The sequence below is a fragment of the Engraulis encrasicolus genome, chromosome 3, assembly GCF_034702125.1.
Source record: "Engraulis encrasicolus isolate BLACKSEA-1 chromosome 3, IST_EnEncr_1.0, whole genome shotgun sequence".
NCBI classification, from domain to species: domain Eukaryota; kingdom Metazoa; phylum Chordata; class Actinopteri; order Clupeiformes; family Engraulidae; genus Engraulis; species Engraulis encrasicolus.
In genome coordinates, this window is record NC_085859.1 from 39,804,985 (window position 1) to 39,822,911 (window position 17,927).

Below are 17,927 nucleotides of genomic sequence, written 5' to 3' on the forward strand. Positions count from 1 at the left end.
AAGTGTCAATTAAAATGGTCATTGTCCATCACTTTCTATTTATTCATTTTAGCATTCAGTGTTTAAAAAAAAACTGGACAGGAGCTCTTTGGAGCCCAGCTCCCCCTCCTTACCTCAGCAGTACAGCCCCAAAACAACAGTATTATAGTGATACAAAAGAACAGGGGTGTCAAACTGAAATTGACCAAGGGACAAAATCAGAATGTGGAGCGAAGTGAAGAAGTGGGACAAACTCAATATTTATTTTAAAAAATGGACTGAAATTAATTAATACTCTAAATTTCACAAACGGATTCCCATCATAGTTCAAATGTGCCTGCGCATAGAGTGTGAGCTGTTTTCACTGGCCTGGGCCCTCTCATATTACTACTAAATATAATGTTCTAGTCTTAATACACTATACATTTTTAGTGAATGTGGGCCAACTGTAACACATTTGAAATGATCTTGCGGGCCAAATAAAATGACTTCAGCCAGATTTGCCCCCCTGGCCTGAGTTTGACATCCCTGCAATAGAGTGAGACAATTGGCAACTGAACTGAGTAGCTTAAAAAAAGGAATGCCCCTTCTTTACAACTGCCAACTTAACAAGTGATTACATTATATAGCAATGTAAACACAAAGTCTTTAGGTAGGGGTCTTGTGAGTATTCACTCTTCCCCCATGCTTAATCTGCAGACTCGGGAATGTTTCTTTCATGTTGTTGTACAGCTTGTCAAAATCCAGATCCACTGTGATATCCTGGAGGAAAATAAATAAAACATGCAAAAGTTTTAATGTTCATTCCTAAATGAAATGTGTTGACAATATACATTATGAGATAAAACTGTAGGAGGAAAGATATCTTACACTGAAATCCAAATACTCCATTATTGAAGCTGTGTTGGATTGGATTGAGGCCAAAATCCCGTAGCACCCTGCCGACTGCATTGGATTCCTTGCCATCTTCAGTTAGCAAGAATGGGAGAGATAACACTTTCAATCACACAGTAAATGAGCAACACAAATCCAGCTGTGATGACACCTCAAGCATTGAATTGCATTACTGTTTTTTTGTTGGGTTTTTTTGTCTTGTATTACTGTTTGTTGTTTGATGTTTTTTTTTTTCGTCTGTCTTCAGATTTTCATTGAACATTGAGCTTGGTTAGCGCTGGCTGGGCTTGTCAAATTGTCTTTGGGCTTACCTTGAGGATTCTGATGGTCTTGTTCGCTTTAAGGCCAATGGAAAAGCGGATGGCCCCCTCAGGGGGTATGCGGTTGTTACTGACAAGAGACAGAAGCAATAACAGATGTGTTGTCAGTGCAAGACATGCTTAGAGAGAGAAAAAAGGACGGGCAAAAATGGGATTTGATTTGAACTCCTAAAGTATGATTTTTTATAATGTTTTCATTTTGTAGATGGTGTCCAGAGTGGGCTCATTATTGTTTTTTTTTCATTTAATCTGCTGGATATCAAATGGTGCACTTGTGCACTTTAGTGTTCATGTTTCAGTGCGTATGCCGTATTAGTTATGCACTGAAACATAGTGCCCGAAGTGCACAAAGTGCCCCATTTGAGATCCAGCATCAATGTGTGTGGGGGGATAGATACACTGAAATCAGTTCTGTGGAGTCCATTCAACACTTATACATGTTTGCAATTTGTATGGGAAATAGTTTGTGTTTTTGGGTTACACGTAAACCCACTGGATCTATTATCGATTCAACACACCTTTAGAAAGCCCAGGTGAGGCCCTACATTGTCTTAATGGTAGGTCACTCGTATGCTACGTGGTCGACCTGGGTTCGATTCCGGCCCGGGTCCTTTGCCAACCCTTCCCTGTCTCTCCCTCCCAAACATTTCCTTTCTCTCTCTCAAACTATCCTGTCAAGAATAAAGTCTAAAAGACCAAAAAATATCTTTAAAAAAAGAAAGCCCAGGTGGATGAAGCTTAGTTTAAATAGTATTAATATGCCATAGTTTCATCATACTATTAATCAAAGGAGGTCAGTCATTCATGTCTGTGAAGATCTCTAGAACAATGCACGTTTGATGACCGCTGCCCAAGAAAGGTCATTCACTATTGCAGTAGATGACCAATTGTGGTAGATGGCCAATCCTGGCTTTTTTTAAAACTTTGACCTTTGACTGTAAACTTGATCCAATATTGCCCAAAAATTAATGGAGTCATTGAGAAGTCTTTGACAACTTCATATACCCTATACGTGCATTAGATCTGTAGTTTTTCCATAAGGTTGATAACAGATGGACAAACAGACAGAAAACAATACCCTTTGTCCTCTCTATGGGACTGAAAACAATACCCTTTGCCCCCTCTAGAGGGGCGTGTTAGAAATATGTGTTTTCTTTTCAGTTAGAACTAGCTGTATTGCTTTTCCATGATTCAAGCATCAAGGTGTGAAACCTGACTCAATACCCCACCTGCTGTCTTGCCGAGACAATGGTGATAGAAACTGCTTTCAGGGAAGGCGACACGTGGGGGGGTGGGGGCGATGGCAAAGGGGTCAGTTATCACAGGCCCAGGCAGGGATGCCAACAGGGGGGGCATATGGGTCTGTTGTCCTGGGCCCAGGGAGAAGGGGGCCCCAGAACTGGGTCCTCATTACATTGCATGTTGGGTGATGGGGCCCTTTCAGATGACTTTGTCCCGGGCCCAGCCAAAGCTGTCAGCGGCTCTGGGCCCAAGGTGGGGGGCAGACTTGGGTCCTTATTACAATGTGCATTTTGGGGTTTGAGGGCCCTTTCAGATGACTTTGTCCTTGGTGGTCCGACCAAAACTTGTCAGCGACGACCCTGGCTGCTTTACCTGATGTCGAGCTCCTCCAATGTGTTGTTGTCTCTCAGAGCGTCTCCCAGGGCCGTGGCTCCGTCCCTCCCCAGACCATTGTAGGACAAATCCACCTTTCGCAGGAATATGTTCGCCTGGAGGATAGATGACAAATGTGACACAATAAGAAAAAGCCCAGTGCCGAACATGATAGACCTCTTCTCTTCAGGTGTGTGTGTGTGTGTGTGTGTGTGTGTGTGTGTGTGTGTGTGTGTGTGTGTGTGTGTGTGTGTGTGTGTGTGTGTGTGTGTGTGTGTGTGTGTGTGTGTGTGTGTGTGTGTTTGAGCTCAGACGTCACATAGTACAACCACAGTTAATGCCCATAAATAAGATAATAAGACTAATAATAATAAGATAAGATAATAAGATAAATAGACTAATGGCCCCCATTGGGAACTAAGCCCCCGCCCCCTCTCAGTTGTATCCTTCTCAACGCCCGCTAGTGCTCCCCAACGCCCCTGGTGGGCTGTAGAGCCGCCGTTGAGAAAAACTGGGCTAAACAAATGTGCAAAAATAAACTCTGTGAATTGAGGTAGACAAGATGTTGGCTTAGTTACTACACTTTGCTTTTGTACGGCAGCATACAATAGTGGCATCAACTGTGCTACTACTAAAACATCATTGACCCATAAGCAGCATTGGTCTTCCGTCCTTTCCTGGTTACAGTACAGCTAATATAAGATGTGTTACCCCGAGGCCCTTGGCCAGCGCGATGGCTCCCCTTCCTCGGATGCAGTTCCAGGCCAGGTTGAGGTCCTTGAGACCTGTGTTGTCTGCAATCGCCTGACCCAGGGCCTCCCCTGTTTGGTGGAGGAGACATTTAGTTTATTTTACAATTGAAAAGAAACCTGCTCAGATTTGCATTTTGGGTCAGGAGTGAGACATTATTCACACATGGGCAGTCATGGGTAAACGGTTAGGGCGTCAAGACTTGTAGCCCAAAGGTTGCCGGTTCGACTCCCGACCCACAAGGTTGGTGGGGGGATTAATCAACCGTCTTGCCGCACTGCTCCCTTGGGGTGCCATTGAGGGCTGCCCCCTCGCATGGGTGAGGCATAAATGCAATTTTGTTGTGTGCAGTGTGCAGTGTTCACTTGTGTGCTGTGGAGTGCTGTGTCACAATGACAATGGAAGTTGGTGTTTGTTACGCACACATTTACCATATTCTCCTACCCGCTGTTTCAACTCCACAAGCCAGTAACCACTTGGGAAGCAGAATATGAGTCAGACCTACTGCTGAATAGTTTCTTCAGACTTAAAACAAAACTTATTTTTTTCCCCAGTGGTTCATCAACTTGAAACAAGGCCATTCTTAATTCACTTTGCTGTCCTCATGGGCCTGAGGCCTGAGGAAGATCCCACTGTTGGATCGAAACGTTGCCGTTTATGAAAATGAAATAAAGTTTATATTTTTGGAGCTAATGCCCAGTCAGTGTGCAGACCACTTCATCACACTGTCTACCACTTTTGCCTGGCACCAGGAGAACTGCTTCGTGGATGTGCGCACCCCAACCTCCGAACGCCACAGTTGCACTAAGCAAGTCTAGATGAGTGGCGCCATCTCTCTAGCCCTCTGAGGGCCCATTCCACTGCCCATTTACGTATAACAGGGCAAAGAAAACTACTTGCGGGTGGTTCATTGCCAGCATGTGAAATTGACTTCCCTCTAACAAAGATGTTCTATGCATTTGTCGCTGTGATGGACACTAACCAGGCAAATTTAACTCATGGAGTTATTGAAGCAGTCTATCACATGCACATCACATTAGAGGAATATTGCAAGTCATGCAAATGGGGATTGCTCCCATGTCAAGAACGGTCGGTGGTCCATAAAATAAAATGAAAGAAGTTAAAGATAGTGGGGAAGGGTGATTTAGAAGCAAAGGAAGGGGTTGCTTATGAAGGAAGGGCTCTATAAACACGTACACACACGTACACACACACACGTACACACACACACGTACATACACACACACACACACACACACACACACACACACACACACACACACACACACACACACACAGACTCATTCACAACCACACACTGCCTGATTAGCAAAGTGGAGTCGCGGAGAGCCAAAGCAATCCTCTCCTTTTCACTTTTAATTATGCACATCATCTGAGTATTGTTAAGATCTGTCATTTATCCTCCTCAGTGCGAGTGGCTGGTGTCACAGCTCCCTTTGCGCAGTGTTATTGATGCGGATAATTATAGCTGGGGACTCCTGCAGACGCGGGACTCGATACCACAGTGCCACTCAGCCTCATGCTGCCTGGTGGCGTAGCAGAAACTTGTAACTTGCCTCCTGTTTGCTCTCTGTTGTTGGTATATTTTAGGCTGTGTGTGTGTGTGTGTGTGTGTGTGTGTGTGTGTGTGTGTGTGCGTGTGCGTGTGCGTGTGCGTGTGCGTGTGTGTGTGTGTGTGTGTGTGTGTGTGTGTGTGTGTGTGTGTGTGTGTGTGTGTGTGTGTGTGGGGGGGGGGGGGATTTGTCAGACTGAATTAAATATCTCTGTTACAATTAAAGTGAAGTGAAAGCCCAACTGGGAAACTCCAGCTCCCATTGTCATTGTGACACAGCACTCCACAGCACACAAGTGTTCACAGCACACAACAAAATTGCATTTATGCCTCATCCGTGCAACTGACATAGAAAGGTGAGTATCACAGGTACTCTGACTGCAGCCAAGGTTGTCACAAATAGATCATATGACATGATCAATTCCAAATCTGTCTGAAAAAAGTAAAAGTGCCTTGTAAGGGTCATTCAACCTCATGTTGGCTTTCTAAATGTCTTGTCAGAGGACATAACAATGTCAAATGTTTGCTTTTCTTCACTTTTTTCTGGTTAGTGGTATTTATCCCATGCAACTTTGCCCAGAATTTAACCCTGCTTTCCAAGATTCGTAAATATCACACTGCCACACATCACTGAGCAAATTCAAGGACAATGAAAAGAACTAACATCCATGCGTGATATTTATGTTGAGTGTTGGCATATTGGCTTTGTCCATTTGTCATAAACTGTTGGGAGTCATAAAGCATATCGTAACCACAGGCAAAAGCAGACACTGTAGTATCTGTTCAGATAACGTCACAAAGCTTCTAAATATGGTCTTCTGTCACTTGAGGTTAAGATAAATTTTGATTCACTAGTAACCGTAGAAGGAGCAAGGTTGAAAATGGTTTGAGGAGAATGAACAGAGTACATCAGATACCTGTAAAATTGCTACATAAGTACAATTAACATGGTAACTAATTTCTGGACAGATTACTTGGAACTTTCCCAAAGTGTTGATCCAAAATGGTATTGATCATATTGGTCTTCACAACAGTACAGTTGACCATGTCTGACCTCAGTCTATGACATGAATGAACGAACGAATGAATGAATGAATGAATGAATGAATGAATGAATGAATGAATGAATGAATGAATGAATGAATGAATGAATGAATGAATGAACGAACGAAAGTGCAAAGCCCCCCACATTTGGGCTTACATTGCCCACGGGCCCCCCCGGTTCGAATCCGTCCGTGGTCATTTCATGGCCCTGCCCCATCTCTCTCCCCCAATTGTTTCCTGTCTACTCATTCCTGTAGTAATAAAGGCCAAAAACCCCTAAAAAAACTTTTTAAAAAATGAATGAATGATTGAATGAATGAATGAATGAATGAATGAATGAATGAATGAATGAATGAATGAAAAAACGAATGATGTTCATTGGTGATTGATTATTGCCATTACCTGCTGGATCTCCTAGTTTGTTCCGACTGAGGTCTAGGCTTTCCAGGCTCTGATTGGTGCTGATGGCCAGTGACAGGTGTTTGGCAGCTCTGTCTGTGAGCTCATTGGCCGAGAGCCTGAGGCACGCCAGCGTGTTGTTCTCCAGCAGCATGCTGCACAGTGCCTCCGCACCCCCATCCCCCAGTCTGTTCTCTGACAGGTCGATTTCTATTGGGAAAAGATTGGTAACACTTTATAATACCGACTCCTTGTTAAGCATTAGTTATACATTTGTTAAGCATTGTTCAAACCTTACATAACCCTTTGTAAAACATTTGTTAACCATTTTCTCTTTACTATTTCCCATTACTTAATCATTAACATACACTGTTAATGGTTTTTGATACTGATACATGTGTCTGAGAGAGTCTGGGAAGGATTGGCAACATTTTTTGCGGATTTTTAAAGTCACCTTTTAATAGGTCGATAGAGACTGAAGAGTCTTCCATTCATGACAACTCAATCTGTCACAATGTAAGAATTTAATTTGGTTGTTAATGCTGGCATACCTGTAAATCACAAAGTAATTTTGTATTTCTTGATGTTATTCTTCATCATTTAGTGCAATATGATTGTAAAGACATATTGACTTCACATATTTATCTGACTCTACAAATGATGTCTGTCTCGGTAAGGGGGCGTCGTCTGAAGGGATCATCTAATTTTGCTCGATTGGTTTTGAGGGGGAAACAATCTTCAAAGCTGCGGAGTGACAAGTAAACCCCTAGTGAGATGCTATCAAAATAACTTCAGAGTTACTTAGCAGGTGTAGAACACAAAGGGTTTATATTTTGAACATGCATAGACGTCGTGGGAGGGAAGAGAGAATGAAAGAGCTGTCAGAGAAATAGAGAGAGAGAGAGAGAGAGAGAGAGAGAGAGAGAGAGAGAAAGAGAAAGAGAAAGAGAGAAAGAGGGAGAGAGTGAGAAAAAGAGTGAGTTCCCCTTGGGAGTCTCCCCATCCCATCACCAAATCATCTCTCAACATGTTTTTTTGATAGCGAGTGATCAGAGCCCCATGCAGCGCAAGTACGTGCAACCAGGAGGTGTTGATTCATTCATTTGTTTATGTATTTATTTATGTAGTTATTTATTGAACTTTGTTTATTTAATTTTCCTCCCCACGTCACAGAAACAGTTGAGAGACGTGACGTGAGGGTAGTGTTTGCGAGCAGGCGCAGTCGTCACCTGCGCGCCCGGGGCGGCACTGTGGTAGGTGCAGTGGGCGGCCAGCAGGAGTGGCAGACAGGCAGGCCGCGTCAGTGGCTACGCAGGCAGGCTGGCACCAGTGTTGCCAGATTGGCCGGTTACCCGCCCAACTGGGCTGCTTGGGATAGCCGTCTGCGGGTAAACACAGGAAAAATCGGCCATTTGGCGTTTTTTTCCTGCCGTTTTAAGCCCATAGACACCAATGCAATTTGTTGAAATTGGGCGGAATTTAGTGGCTCCATGTGGTTTTTGAGCACCTTTTGGGCAGGATTTGATCAGACACATCTGGCAACACTGGCAGGTCCCAGGCAGGCAGGCGAGGGGAGGGGAAGCGAAGGGGAAGCACCTACCTGTGATGTAACAATTCTCCTTCAGCAGCTCTGCCACTGCAGACCCGCCCGGCGCCTCCATCCAATTATCTCGCAGGTTCAGCCTCACCACGGAGATATTGGTTACCAAGGGAACTGTGAGAGCTTTGGTACCCTGCAGGTTGAATCACGGGGAATCAGTCACTTTTTTGTGTGTGTGTGTTTTGATTTTCTCTCTCTCTTTCTCTCTCTCTCTCTCTCTCTCTCTCTCTCTCTCTCTCTCTCTCTCTCTCTCTCTCTCTCTCTCTCTCTCTCTCTCTTTTCTCTTTTTAGAAACATTGATGATGCGTGAACTTCAGACAACGCTATCACTTGATGGAAGAAGTCAAGCAATACTCTTTCCATATTCCCTTCCAACTGCTGGTGAACACAGGATGCATTTATGTCAACCAGTGAAAAAGATCACAACATGCAATCACAAAACACTATCCTCTGGTATGCATGATAGCTTTAGGTTAAAGTTTAACCAGGTAGCCAACATGGCTCTTCACTTTACATTATGTTACTGTACCCTTAGCTGATACTTGTATTCAATTTAGTTAAAGAGGAAAGTTCAAAGAACACTGCACAATGCTTGCTGCTTCTTTTTCATATGTTTTTTTTTTTTTGGGGGGGGGGGGGTTCGGGTTACTTAGGTACGGGGGAATTGGTTACAGTCCATGTAGCCATCTTGGATTTTGTCGGTCAAGGGCACTTGGATGATATGGGATTTGAAACCTGCAACCAATGGTGATCCCATACTGATTGGAGCCACAGGTAACACCATCTCCGACCACCCCAACCCCCTGGCCGTTTTCTCTGTCAGGCCACACCCTTGAAATGTCCCCTGCCTTTGATGCTCTTCTTGACAATGAATAAATAAACAACAGAAAAAACCCATAAAAAAGAAAAATCCTATGGAGTGTGCTAACTTTTTTTCAGAAAACCTCACTGCTTTGGTTCTGCATCAGGGATTGTGCAAAAATGCAGCCTTCCAACTCTCCTACCGTTAGGGCCACTGCCATGGCCGTAACCACCATTGATGGCACAGAGGTCATGTCCTCTGTATTTTTTTTTCAGTAATGTAAAATGTATCTATTCAGTTGGTATATGTCACCCCCTTTTATCTTCAAGGTAGTGATTAATGAAAACAAACGTAATAGTTTGACTGAAGTGTTTGAAGCATTCTAAATGTACAGTATGCAGTATTTGACCTCTGTATTTGAAAATATCTGGTTATGGCCCTGCCACTGCTACTCCACGGTTACTGCCTCCGTGGCTTACCTGGGGTCCTAGGCCGTGGTGGCTTACCTGGGGTCCTAGGCCGTGGTGGCTTACCTGGGGTCCTAGGCCGTGGTGGCTTATCTGGGGTCCTAGGCCGTGATGGCTTACCTGGGGTCCTAGGCCGTGGTGGCTTACCTGGGGTCCTAGGCCGTGGTGGCTTACCTGGGGTCCTAGGCCGTGGTGGCTTACCTGGGGTCCTAGGCCGTGGTGGCTTACCTGGGGTCCTAGGCCGTGGTGAGTCATGTTTAGCTCGCTGCCGTGCATGTTCCTCAGGAAGAAAGAGGCAGGTATGACCTTCAGGGTCCTGCACGCCTCCCTGTAGCCAGCCTCACCTGTGGGGTCGTACGCCACCTCAGCTGCATCTGAAAGCAGACAACCAGCAGAGTATCAACTGAGATGAACTTTGACTTACACACATGCTCTCTTTATTTCTTTCTTTATTTCTTTCTTTCTTTCTTTCTTTCTTTCTTTCTTTCTCTCTCTCTCTCTCTCTCTCTCTCTCTGTCTCTCTCTCAAATACTCTCTCTCTCTCTCTCTCTCTCTCTCTCTCTCTCTCTCTCTCTCTCTCTCTCTCTCTCTCTCTCTATATATATATATATATATATATATATATATATATATATATATATATATCTGCAGAGTTAACCCAAGCAATTCATCATGGCAAATCATGCCAAGGAAGGCACCGAAAAAATCTACCAGATGGTCACCGCGCCAACTGAATGAGAATAGTTGGTAGGGACTTGGAGAGTGTTGACAGAGAGGCACATGCAGAGAGAAGGGTGAAGAAGAGAATAAAAAAAGAAAGGAGAATACAAAGGAGAGACACAGCGAGAGGGGCATTAGAATGCACTCCTGAGCTCGAGAGAGAGAGAGAGAGAGAGAGAGAGAGAGAGAGAGAGAGAGAGAGAGAGAGAGAGAGAGAGAGAGAGTTCTATGTAAATGCGTAATGCGTGTGTAGGTGTTTCCACATCTCTTAGAGGGTGTAAAAAAAACCCAGGTGAAACAGAGAGAGACTGAGAGAGAGAAGATTGTGTGTGTGTGTGTGTGTGTGTGTGTGTGTGTGTGTGTGTGTGTGTGTGTGTGTGTGTGTGTGTGTGTGTGTGTGTGTGTGTGTGTGTGTGTGTGTGTGTGTGCAGGGCCGCTGGCTGCTTTGGCTGGGCTCAGGACAATGTCATCTGAGAGGGCCCCCCACTCTCCACATTCAATGTACTGAGGACCCAACTCTGGGTCCCCCGTCACGCTGGGCCCGGGACAACTGACCCCTTTGTCTCCCCTGTCTGCTTCCTTATGTGTGTGTGGTTGTGTGTGTGTGTGTGTGTGTGTGTGTGTGTGTGTGTGTGTGTGTGTGTGTGTGTGTGTGTGTGTGTGTGTGTGTGTTGGGGATGGGGAGGTTTTTTTTTTTGACTGAATGGTGACTCACCCTGCAGGCCCCATTTTCTTTCCCCAGAGTACCAACTGCACCCCACCAATCAGTCAGTCATTCTCTCTCTCTCTCTCTCTCTCTCTCTCTCTCTCTCTCTCTCTCTCTCTCTCTCTCTCTCTCTCTCTCACACACTAACCTTCTCTTGCTCTCACCATCTCTCTCTTTCTCTCTCTCTCTCTCTCTCTCTCTCTCTCTCTTTAACACACACACACACACACACACACACACACACACACACACACACACACACACACACACACACACACACACACACACACACACACTACAATTATTTAAAACAATGTGATGATGCACCCACGCCCGTATCTTTAATATAGCCACACACGAGCACACAATGTCATGTAGAGTAAATATTCAAGTGCATAATATTGCATACTGTGCATGTGTGACGCAGCCCTCAGTTCTATGATGCACGCAGTGCGAGAAACCCATGCAAGTCAGTCAGCCTATAGCAGTCTGTATGAGTCGTGTCAGTGTGTTGTGTGTATGTTCAATAAACAACAAGTTAGAAATACAGTTCATCGTCCACCTTGTATTACTTGGTGATGTAAACGCCACACACGTGATCTGATCTGATACGCTGCGCTGTGAGGGCTACTAACAGCTTAACAACAGGGACCAAGTCAGCTGAAAGCCTCCCCCCCCTCCCCCAACCTAATGCATATTAATATAATATAATGAGGAGTCGGACTGAAGTCTGGGCTTCATTCCCTGTACGTCACCTTCCAGATCCAAGTCTGTGTCGTAGTCTTCATCCATCATCATGCCACAGGTGATGCCACTGGCCTTCCTGGCATTTGATGTGCCCCCCCTGTCCTCACCCTCCTCCTCCTCATCAGCCTCCTCCTCATCAGCCTCCTCCTCGTCATCAGCATCCTCCTGCTGGTGCCTATCTCCATAGAGCACCTCCACCTCCCCACTGGCCCCGTCTGAGGAGCCCAGGAGGGAGCCATCACATCGGGTCACCTTCTGGAGGATGGACATGCATGGGAAGATGGTGATGATGATGCATAGTCAAACTGAAACTCAAGGTGTGCATTATATATAAATGCATGTGCTTGTGCTTGTGAGTCACAAGTTGTGACCTCGCCCTGCCTCCTGGCCCCGCCTCAGTGGAGAAAATAATTAAGTTTCCCCGCTGCCTGCTATAGCCACAACAACTTTTGTGGGACTGTTTTTCATTCACCATCCCGGTTGCAAATGAGAAAATGACTTTAGAATTGTGCTTTTGCAAGATATGTAATTAATTTTCTGTCATCATGAGGTCACAAGCAGGCAAGGGAGGATGGAAGTCCGCATATTGGAATGCACACAAAGTGGCATTCCAGTGACACTAAAATTCAGCAGTACAACTTTCCGTTTCAAAATGTATTTGATCCAAAGGGGTGAATCACTACTGGCTCCATGTGCATCATTCGCTCTCAAAAAAGAAACTGTTTGTACTGGCTCCGTCAGTGTATAATAAACATTTGTTTGGCTCTGCTGACTGAGCAAAACACCAACCCAGCCAATTATCACATTAGAGGCCCAAAAGCAAGGGCGTAGTTTAACATGAATAGTGCATCGATAAACTAATGTGTTTTTATATGCGTACAGTATTAAAAAGGGACATGAATCCACATTCCAACACACAGATGGTTATAAAAGTCAAAATTGCCTAAATCTTGTTTTGGCCGAATGGCCTTCTACAGTATGTACACCCTGTTGCTCAAAACAAACAGAGGGTAACACTTTAGAGTACAGTATATCACGAAAGTGAGTACACCCCTCACAGTTTTTGCAGATTTGTGAGTATATCTTTTCATGGGAAAGCATTACAGAAATTTCACTTTGACACAATGATTAGTGACCTTTTAACAACAACCGCTTAAATGTCATGTTCACTCAGAAAAAAAACTAAATACAGCCATTAATGTTTGAACATGTACTCACAAAAGTGAGTACACCCCAGATTAAAATCCGGTAGAGAAGGGGCTGTGTTGTCGAATCGTCTCGAAATGAAAAGGAATTAAAAGGGAGGTCATCAGTGTGCGTTTCAACCTTTCTTTGCATTGAACTTTTACATTTTGAGTGTGCACCTGGCTTCAATAGATTGCTGTGAGATTTGAATGCAATCCTATGGAGAATATCATGATCTGCTTCAGTAGCCACAGTGCATGTTGACATGCATGTTTCTTTTAGGTGTATTTCAGATTGCCAATGTTGACAGCATTTATGCATCCCCAAACCATGTCAGTCCCACTACCATGCTTGGCTATTGAGAGGATACACTTTTTTTTGTAAAACTCACTTGTTTACCACCACACATGCTTGACACCATCTAAAGCAAATTTGTTTATCTTGGTCTCAAGAGAGATGAACAGACCAAGGATATGGATCACTGGAACCATGTCGTGTGATCTGAAGAGACCAAGATTAACAAATTTACTTTAGATGGTGTCAAGCATGTGTGGTGCTAAACAAGTGAGTTTTACAAAAAAAGTGCATCCTCTCGATAGTCAAACATGGTAGTGGGTAATGGTCTTTATAGGTAGTTATTCTAAAGTGTTACCAAACAGAATTCTACATTAAGTTATCACTCGTTGCAGAATGCTGGTATCAGTCAAAATATTAAATCTAAATTAGAGATGTACAGGATCCAAGATCCGGTTCTGGGTCCGGCAGGATAATAGGGTTTTTCAGACTATCTGCATCTGGCAGGATCTTAAGCAGTGGATCCGGTATCCGGCAGTTACCTAAAAATCAGGATCTGGGGCATCTCTACTTTTTACGTAGCCTAGGCTTTTCAGTCAGTCTTTCACAACCCCAATCGCTGCATGGAGCGAAAGCCCTTTGGAAGCGGCCATTGAAGGCAGTGTGGCAGTAAGCCAATGAGTCTAAAAAATAGTTTGCGCCAACGTAATAAAAAGGGTCCATGTGTGCAAGTTGGCTATGTGTTTCAACCCTTTCGTAGGATCCGGTATCCGGTTCCGGTTCTGGCAGGATCTTAAGCAGTGGATCCGGTATCCGGCAGGATCCTAAAAATCAGGATCCGGTGCATCTCTATTCTAAATACTTAAAGCTCTGTTATGTCCTGTACCTTCTCTATGCTCTGCCTTGTAAGATGTTTTGGGTAGAGTAATAATATAATGCCATGTAAAAATGTAATAGAATGCAATCCATGGCCCTGTTCAGTGATGGGCAAAATGAATTCGTTACTTTACAGTCCAGTGCCACATATTCCAAATGACTCGGTTTTACCTGTCTAATTCAACCAGGTGATTGGCTGGTTGAATGGTCACCTGGTGGAATTGGACAGGTAAAACAAGGTCCTTTGAAAAGCATGGCACCAGATTGTAACTGATTAAACCATTTTGCCCATCACTGGTACAATACTATGGAGAAATGTGTCGGGCGAGCACACAAGGAGGTTTCTGGTGCGCACGACAAACCCTTGGGTTTTGTTTTACTCTCCCATGTAATTTCAATAGCTCTTTTTCAAAATGAGATGTATCCATTTTGTAGAATGTTGGGAAATTGACATTTTTGTATTGGGCATTCCATTGAATTGCATTGCAAAATGCATTTTTATAGAGGTTTTAGTTTTGTTTCTCAAAACATTTGAATGGCAAGAAGTCACACATAGATGATAGGACTTCTTAAGAGTCAATTCCAATATTAAAATACAAAAGTCACAAATGGTGTATATCTCATTTTGGAAAAGACCTCAATACAATGTAATCAGGGCTCTAAATTAACTTTTTCAGGATGTACATACTGTAGAAGCCAAAATGACTAGTACTTCATCTTACTTGCCACACACACTCCCTAATGGGTCAAAGTGGCTAGTAGGCCTAAGTCTTTTCTATCAGCCAAACTGAAATGTGTTAATTTAGAGCCCTGAATGTAACGTAATGCAGTAGAAAACAATCCGTGTTCCAGTTGTGCTGCTCCCCACCTGGTTGCGTACACTGCCCCTGCTGTATGTCTTCCTGGGTCTGCTGGGGAGGCGGCTCCCAATGCCCCCCAGCTCCACTTTCTCCTGCTCGGACTCGGAGCCGTCATCCTCCCGCACGCAGGGCAACAGAGACTCTCTCGCCACCTTCTTTCCCATGGCCATAACCTCCAGGGTCTGGTATATATCTTAAGAAAACGTCCTCCTAAGGTTGAAAATATCTTAAGAAAATGTTCTCCTAAGGTTGAAAATATCTTAAGAAAATGTTCTTCTAAGGTTTGAAAAGGCCTTACAAACACAACCTTGTAGTTTCTGAAAGTTCTCCTTTGACAATTGTTTTGTTTGAAGAGCTTATGCGAATGCTTCAGCCATATCACTGTAGGTAAATCAGTGCAAGAGTATGTGTGTGGTTTCTGTGTGCTCTCTCCAACCAAACCTGCTGCAACAGGGGGGAAGCCTGAGAAGGCTGTTTGACTGACATGTGGTTGACCAGTGGCAAAGCAGCAGGAGAATGGTGTAGCGGCTTTCCTCCAATCGTAAAGGACGATTAAAACAAAGGGAGGGTGGTAAATTCCACACAGAGTTATTTTGTTGACGCGTAACTATGGTTTCAGCTGCCTTCTCTCCAGTGTGACAGCCTCTCAGCTGGCAATGACTTGGGACAATGCACCCCAGCCCACGTGTGTGTGTGTGTGTGTGTGTGTGTGTGTGTGTGTGTGTGTGTGTGTGTGTGTGTTTGTGTGTGTGATGAATGGGATTGCTTTAAATTACACCTCTAAACGACACAAACAAAAACGCCAGTTGTTTTGACATATAAATGTTTTTCTTTTTATTATAAGTAAATGCAAAGTTAGTTTCTGCAGAATGCATCAAAATGGTAAATGTTCAAGGTCCATAGGTTCCCACCATAAAAGGATCTCAGCAGAGTAGACGCTGTTTGGGTTCAATTATTAGCAGCAGCATAAAACAAACACGAAATCCCCCAAAGCTCCTAACCATCCAATCATCACAGAGGGTGCAGGCAGTCACAAGAGAACCACAGACGGACACGGTGCTGAATAATAGACATAGCATGCAGTGTTGCCAGATTTGGCCGTTGCCCTCCCAATTGGGCTACTTGGGATGGCCGTCTGGGGGTAAAAACCGGAAAAATTGGCCATTTGGCGGGGTTTTTTTTAAAAGCAGTTTTGTGCCCATAGAAACCAATGCATTTTGTTGAAATTGGGCGGAATTTAGCACAGGTTTTTGAGAACCTTTTGGGCGGGTTTTGATCAGACAAAGCTGGCAACACTGATAGCATGTTTCTTCTTTTTTAAGAGGACACGGACTAGGTCATGCATTCAGGTTAGTGCGGCTGAATTCTTGTACGCTTGCAAGAAACTGAGAGACATCATACACATGTATTTTACAAGCAAAAAGGAAAAAAATAAGGAAACAATAAAAGGAAAGTATATCCTTCTTAATAATCATCATTATAATAATAATACATTAGATTTTTAAAATACATTCTTATATAAAATCTCAGTGTATGTTATCGTTCAAACTATTATATATTTTTTTATGCTGCACATTGCACATCACACAGTGTTTTTAACCCAACTCAGATAAAGACCTGCAATAAAAATGACAAGGAAAAGAACATTCAATCATGATGACAAAACTATGAACAAGCATGTCACCATCTCTCTCTCTCTTTCTCTCGCTCTCAGTCTCTCTCTCACCAATAACAAGTAAACAAAGTTGTGAACAGAATTTACAAAGTTACTCAAAAAAAGAGTCATAGAAGTACACCACAAGCAGATAGACATGACTCACATTTAAAATCTATTTAGTGCCATGCTGGAGGACTTTATTCATATGAAAAAAAAACAAAGACGGGACTTAACAGGGTAAGGCTGAGAGAGGGGGAGAGAGAGATAGAAAGAATGGGCATGAGGTTAAAGATGGAAGAGACGGAGGAAGGTTAGAGACGGAATCGACGGAGGAAGCCTCCTCAAATGGATCCACCCTAATGGAGAACGTTATGACTGGAAGTGTCTTCGCAAAGCGCTGGAGAGGGACAGCCTTTTAGCGACAGCTAGTGATGTATTGGTAGTTGCATTGCCTTAAATCATGGATGATCAAGAGCGTGAGAGCGCTGTTTACACTCTGATAATTAATTTAATTTAATGAAACACAAAAAAATAAAAAACGTGCGCAAATACACACAAATGCCCACGCACATGCTCACCTGGTGGAAGTCACTGCGTTTTCTTGAAATATTAATTTGATCGTTTGAAAGGAGGAATCTGAAAGCTTTGATTCGACACCACAGAAAGTAATAAATAAATGGTGTGTTTCTACTATAGCCCCCACCCCACCCCTGCCCCTGCACACACATGCAAACACACAAGACATGTAAATAAAGGAAAATCAAGCTTTGAGAGGTTTTTCTAGGACTTAGAACAGTCAATCATGACTTAACCATGAACAAGCATGTCACCATCTCTCTCTCTTTCTTCTTTCTACTACAGCCCCCACCCCTGCCCCTGCACACACATGCAAGCACACAAAACATGTAAACAAAGGAATCAAGCCTTGAGAGGTTCTTCTAGGAATCAGAACACTACAGGCATTCCAGGTATTGTGGAATTGTATTCGAACAGTGAGTAATAAGACGGAATAGGCTGTACGTGCTGTATATGACTGGCTACAGTAAGGCAAGAGTCCTCGATACATTCATGCTAGTTGGAGCGAGGAGAGGGGTGGGGTGGGAGGTGATTTTGAGGTTAGGGACAGCAGGGATTGACCGGGACCAAAAAAACACCTGGGCATTTTGGCTTCACCTTTTGGCTTCACCAACAGGCCAATCACAAATTCAAGTCATTTTCGTACTAACGTCTACTGAATATTGAAGACGGACCAATGGGCTGCCCCTCTAAATTGTGGACGAACCCCTAAGCAGAAAACAGAACAAAACAAATAAACAAACAAAACACGGCCCACTGGGTAAATGCCTTATATGCCAGATAACCTGTTCAGTTGGGTGGCGGTGAGGCTTATATGACTCATCAGGGATAACATGTACACATGTAAACATTGCTCCACTCAAC

At 43.8% G+C, this 17,927-nt stretch overlaps 1 protein-coding gene across 1 annotated transcript; it reads right to left on the reverse strand.

Moving 5' to 3' along the window:
• Nucleotides 1–627: 627 nt before the first annotated feature.
• Nucleotides 628–15,000, reverse strand: lrrc74b (leucine rich repeat containing 74B). The gene is made up of 10 exons (XM_063193924.1): nt 14,839–15,000; nt 11,624–11,870; nt 9,671–9,816; nt 8,174–8,306; nt 6,577–6,783; nt 3,519–3,628; nt 2,808–2,923; nt 1,185–1,263; nt 850–945; nt 628–741 (listed from the first exon to the last, which is right to left on the reverse strand). The coding sequence occupies exons 1-10, from the start codon at nt 14,998–15,000 to the stop codon at nt 628–630; spliced, it is 1,410 nt and encodes a 469-aa protein (XP_063049994.1).
• Between the last annotated feature and the right edge of the window lie 2,927 nt (nt 15,001–17,927).

Excerpts from the sequence above, each read along its gene's own strand:
- lrrc74b (XM_063193924.1), bottom strand. The coding sequence starts at position 15,000 with ATGGCCATGGGAAAGAAGGTGGCGAGAGAGTCTCTGTTGCCCTGCGTG. Across the intron at positions 1,264-2,807 it reads TTGGAGGAGCTCGACATCAG|TAACAACCGCATACCCCCTG; the intron begins GTAAAGCAGCCA and ends GTCTCTTGTCAG. Across the intron at positions 946-1,184 it reads AGACCATCAGAATCCTCAAG|ATGGCAAGGAATCCAATGCA; the intron begins GTAAGCCCAAAG and ends TGCTAACTGAAG.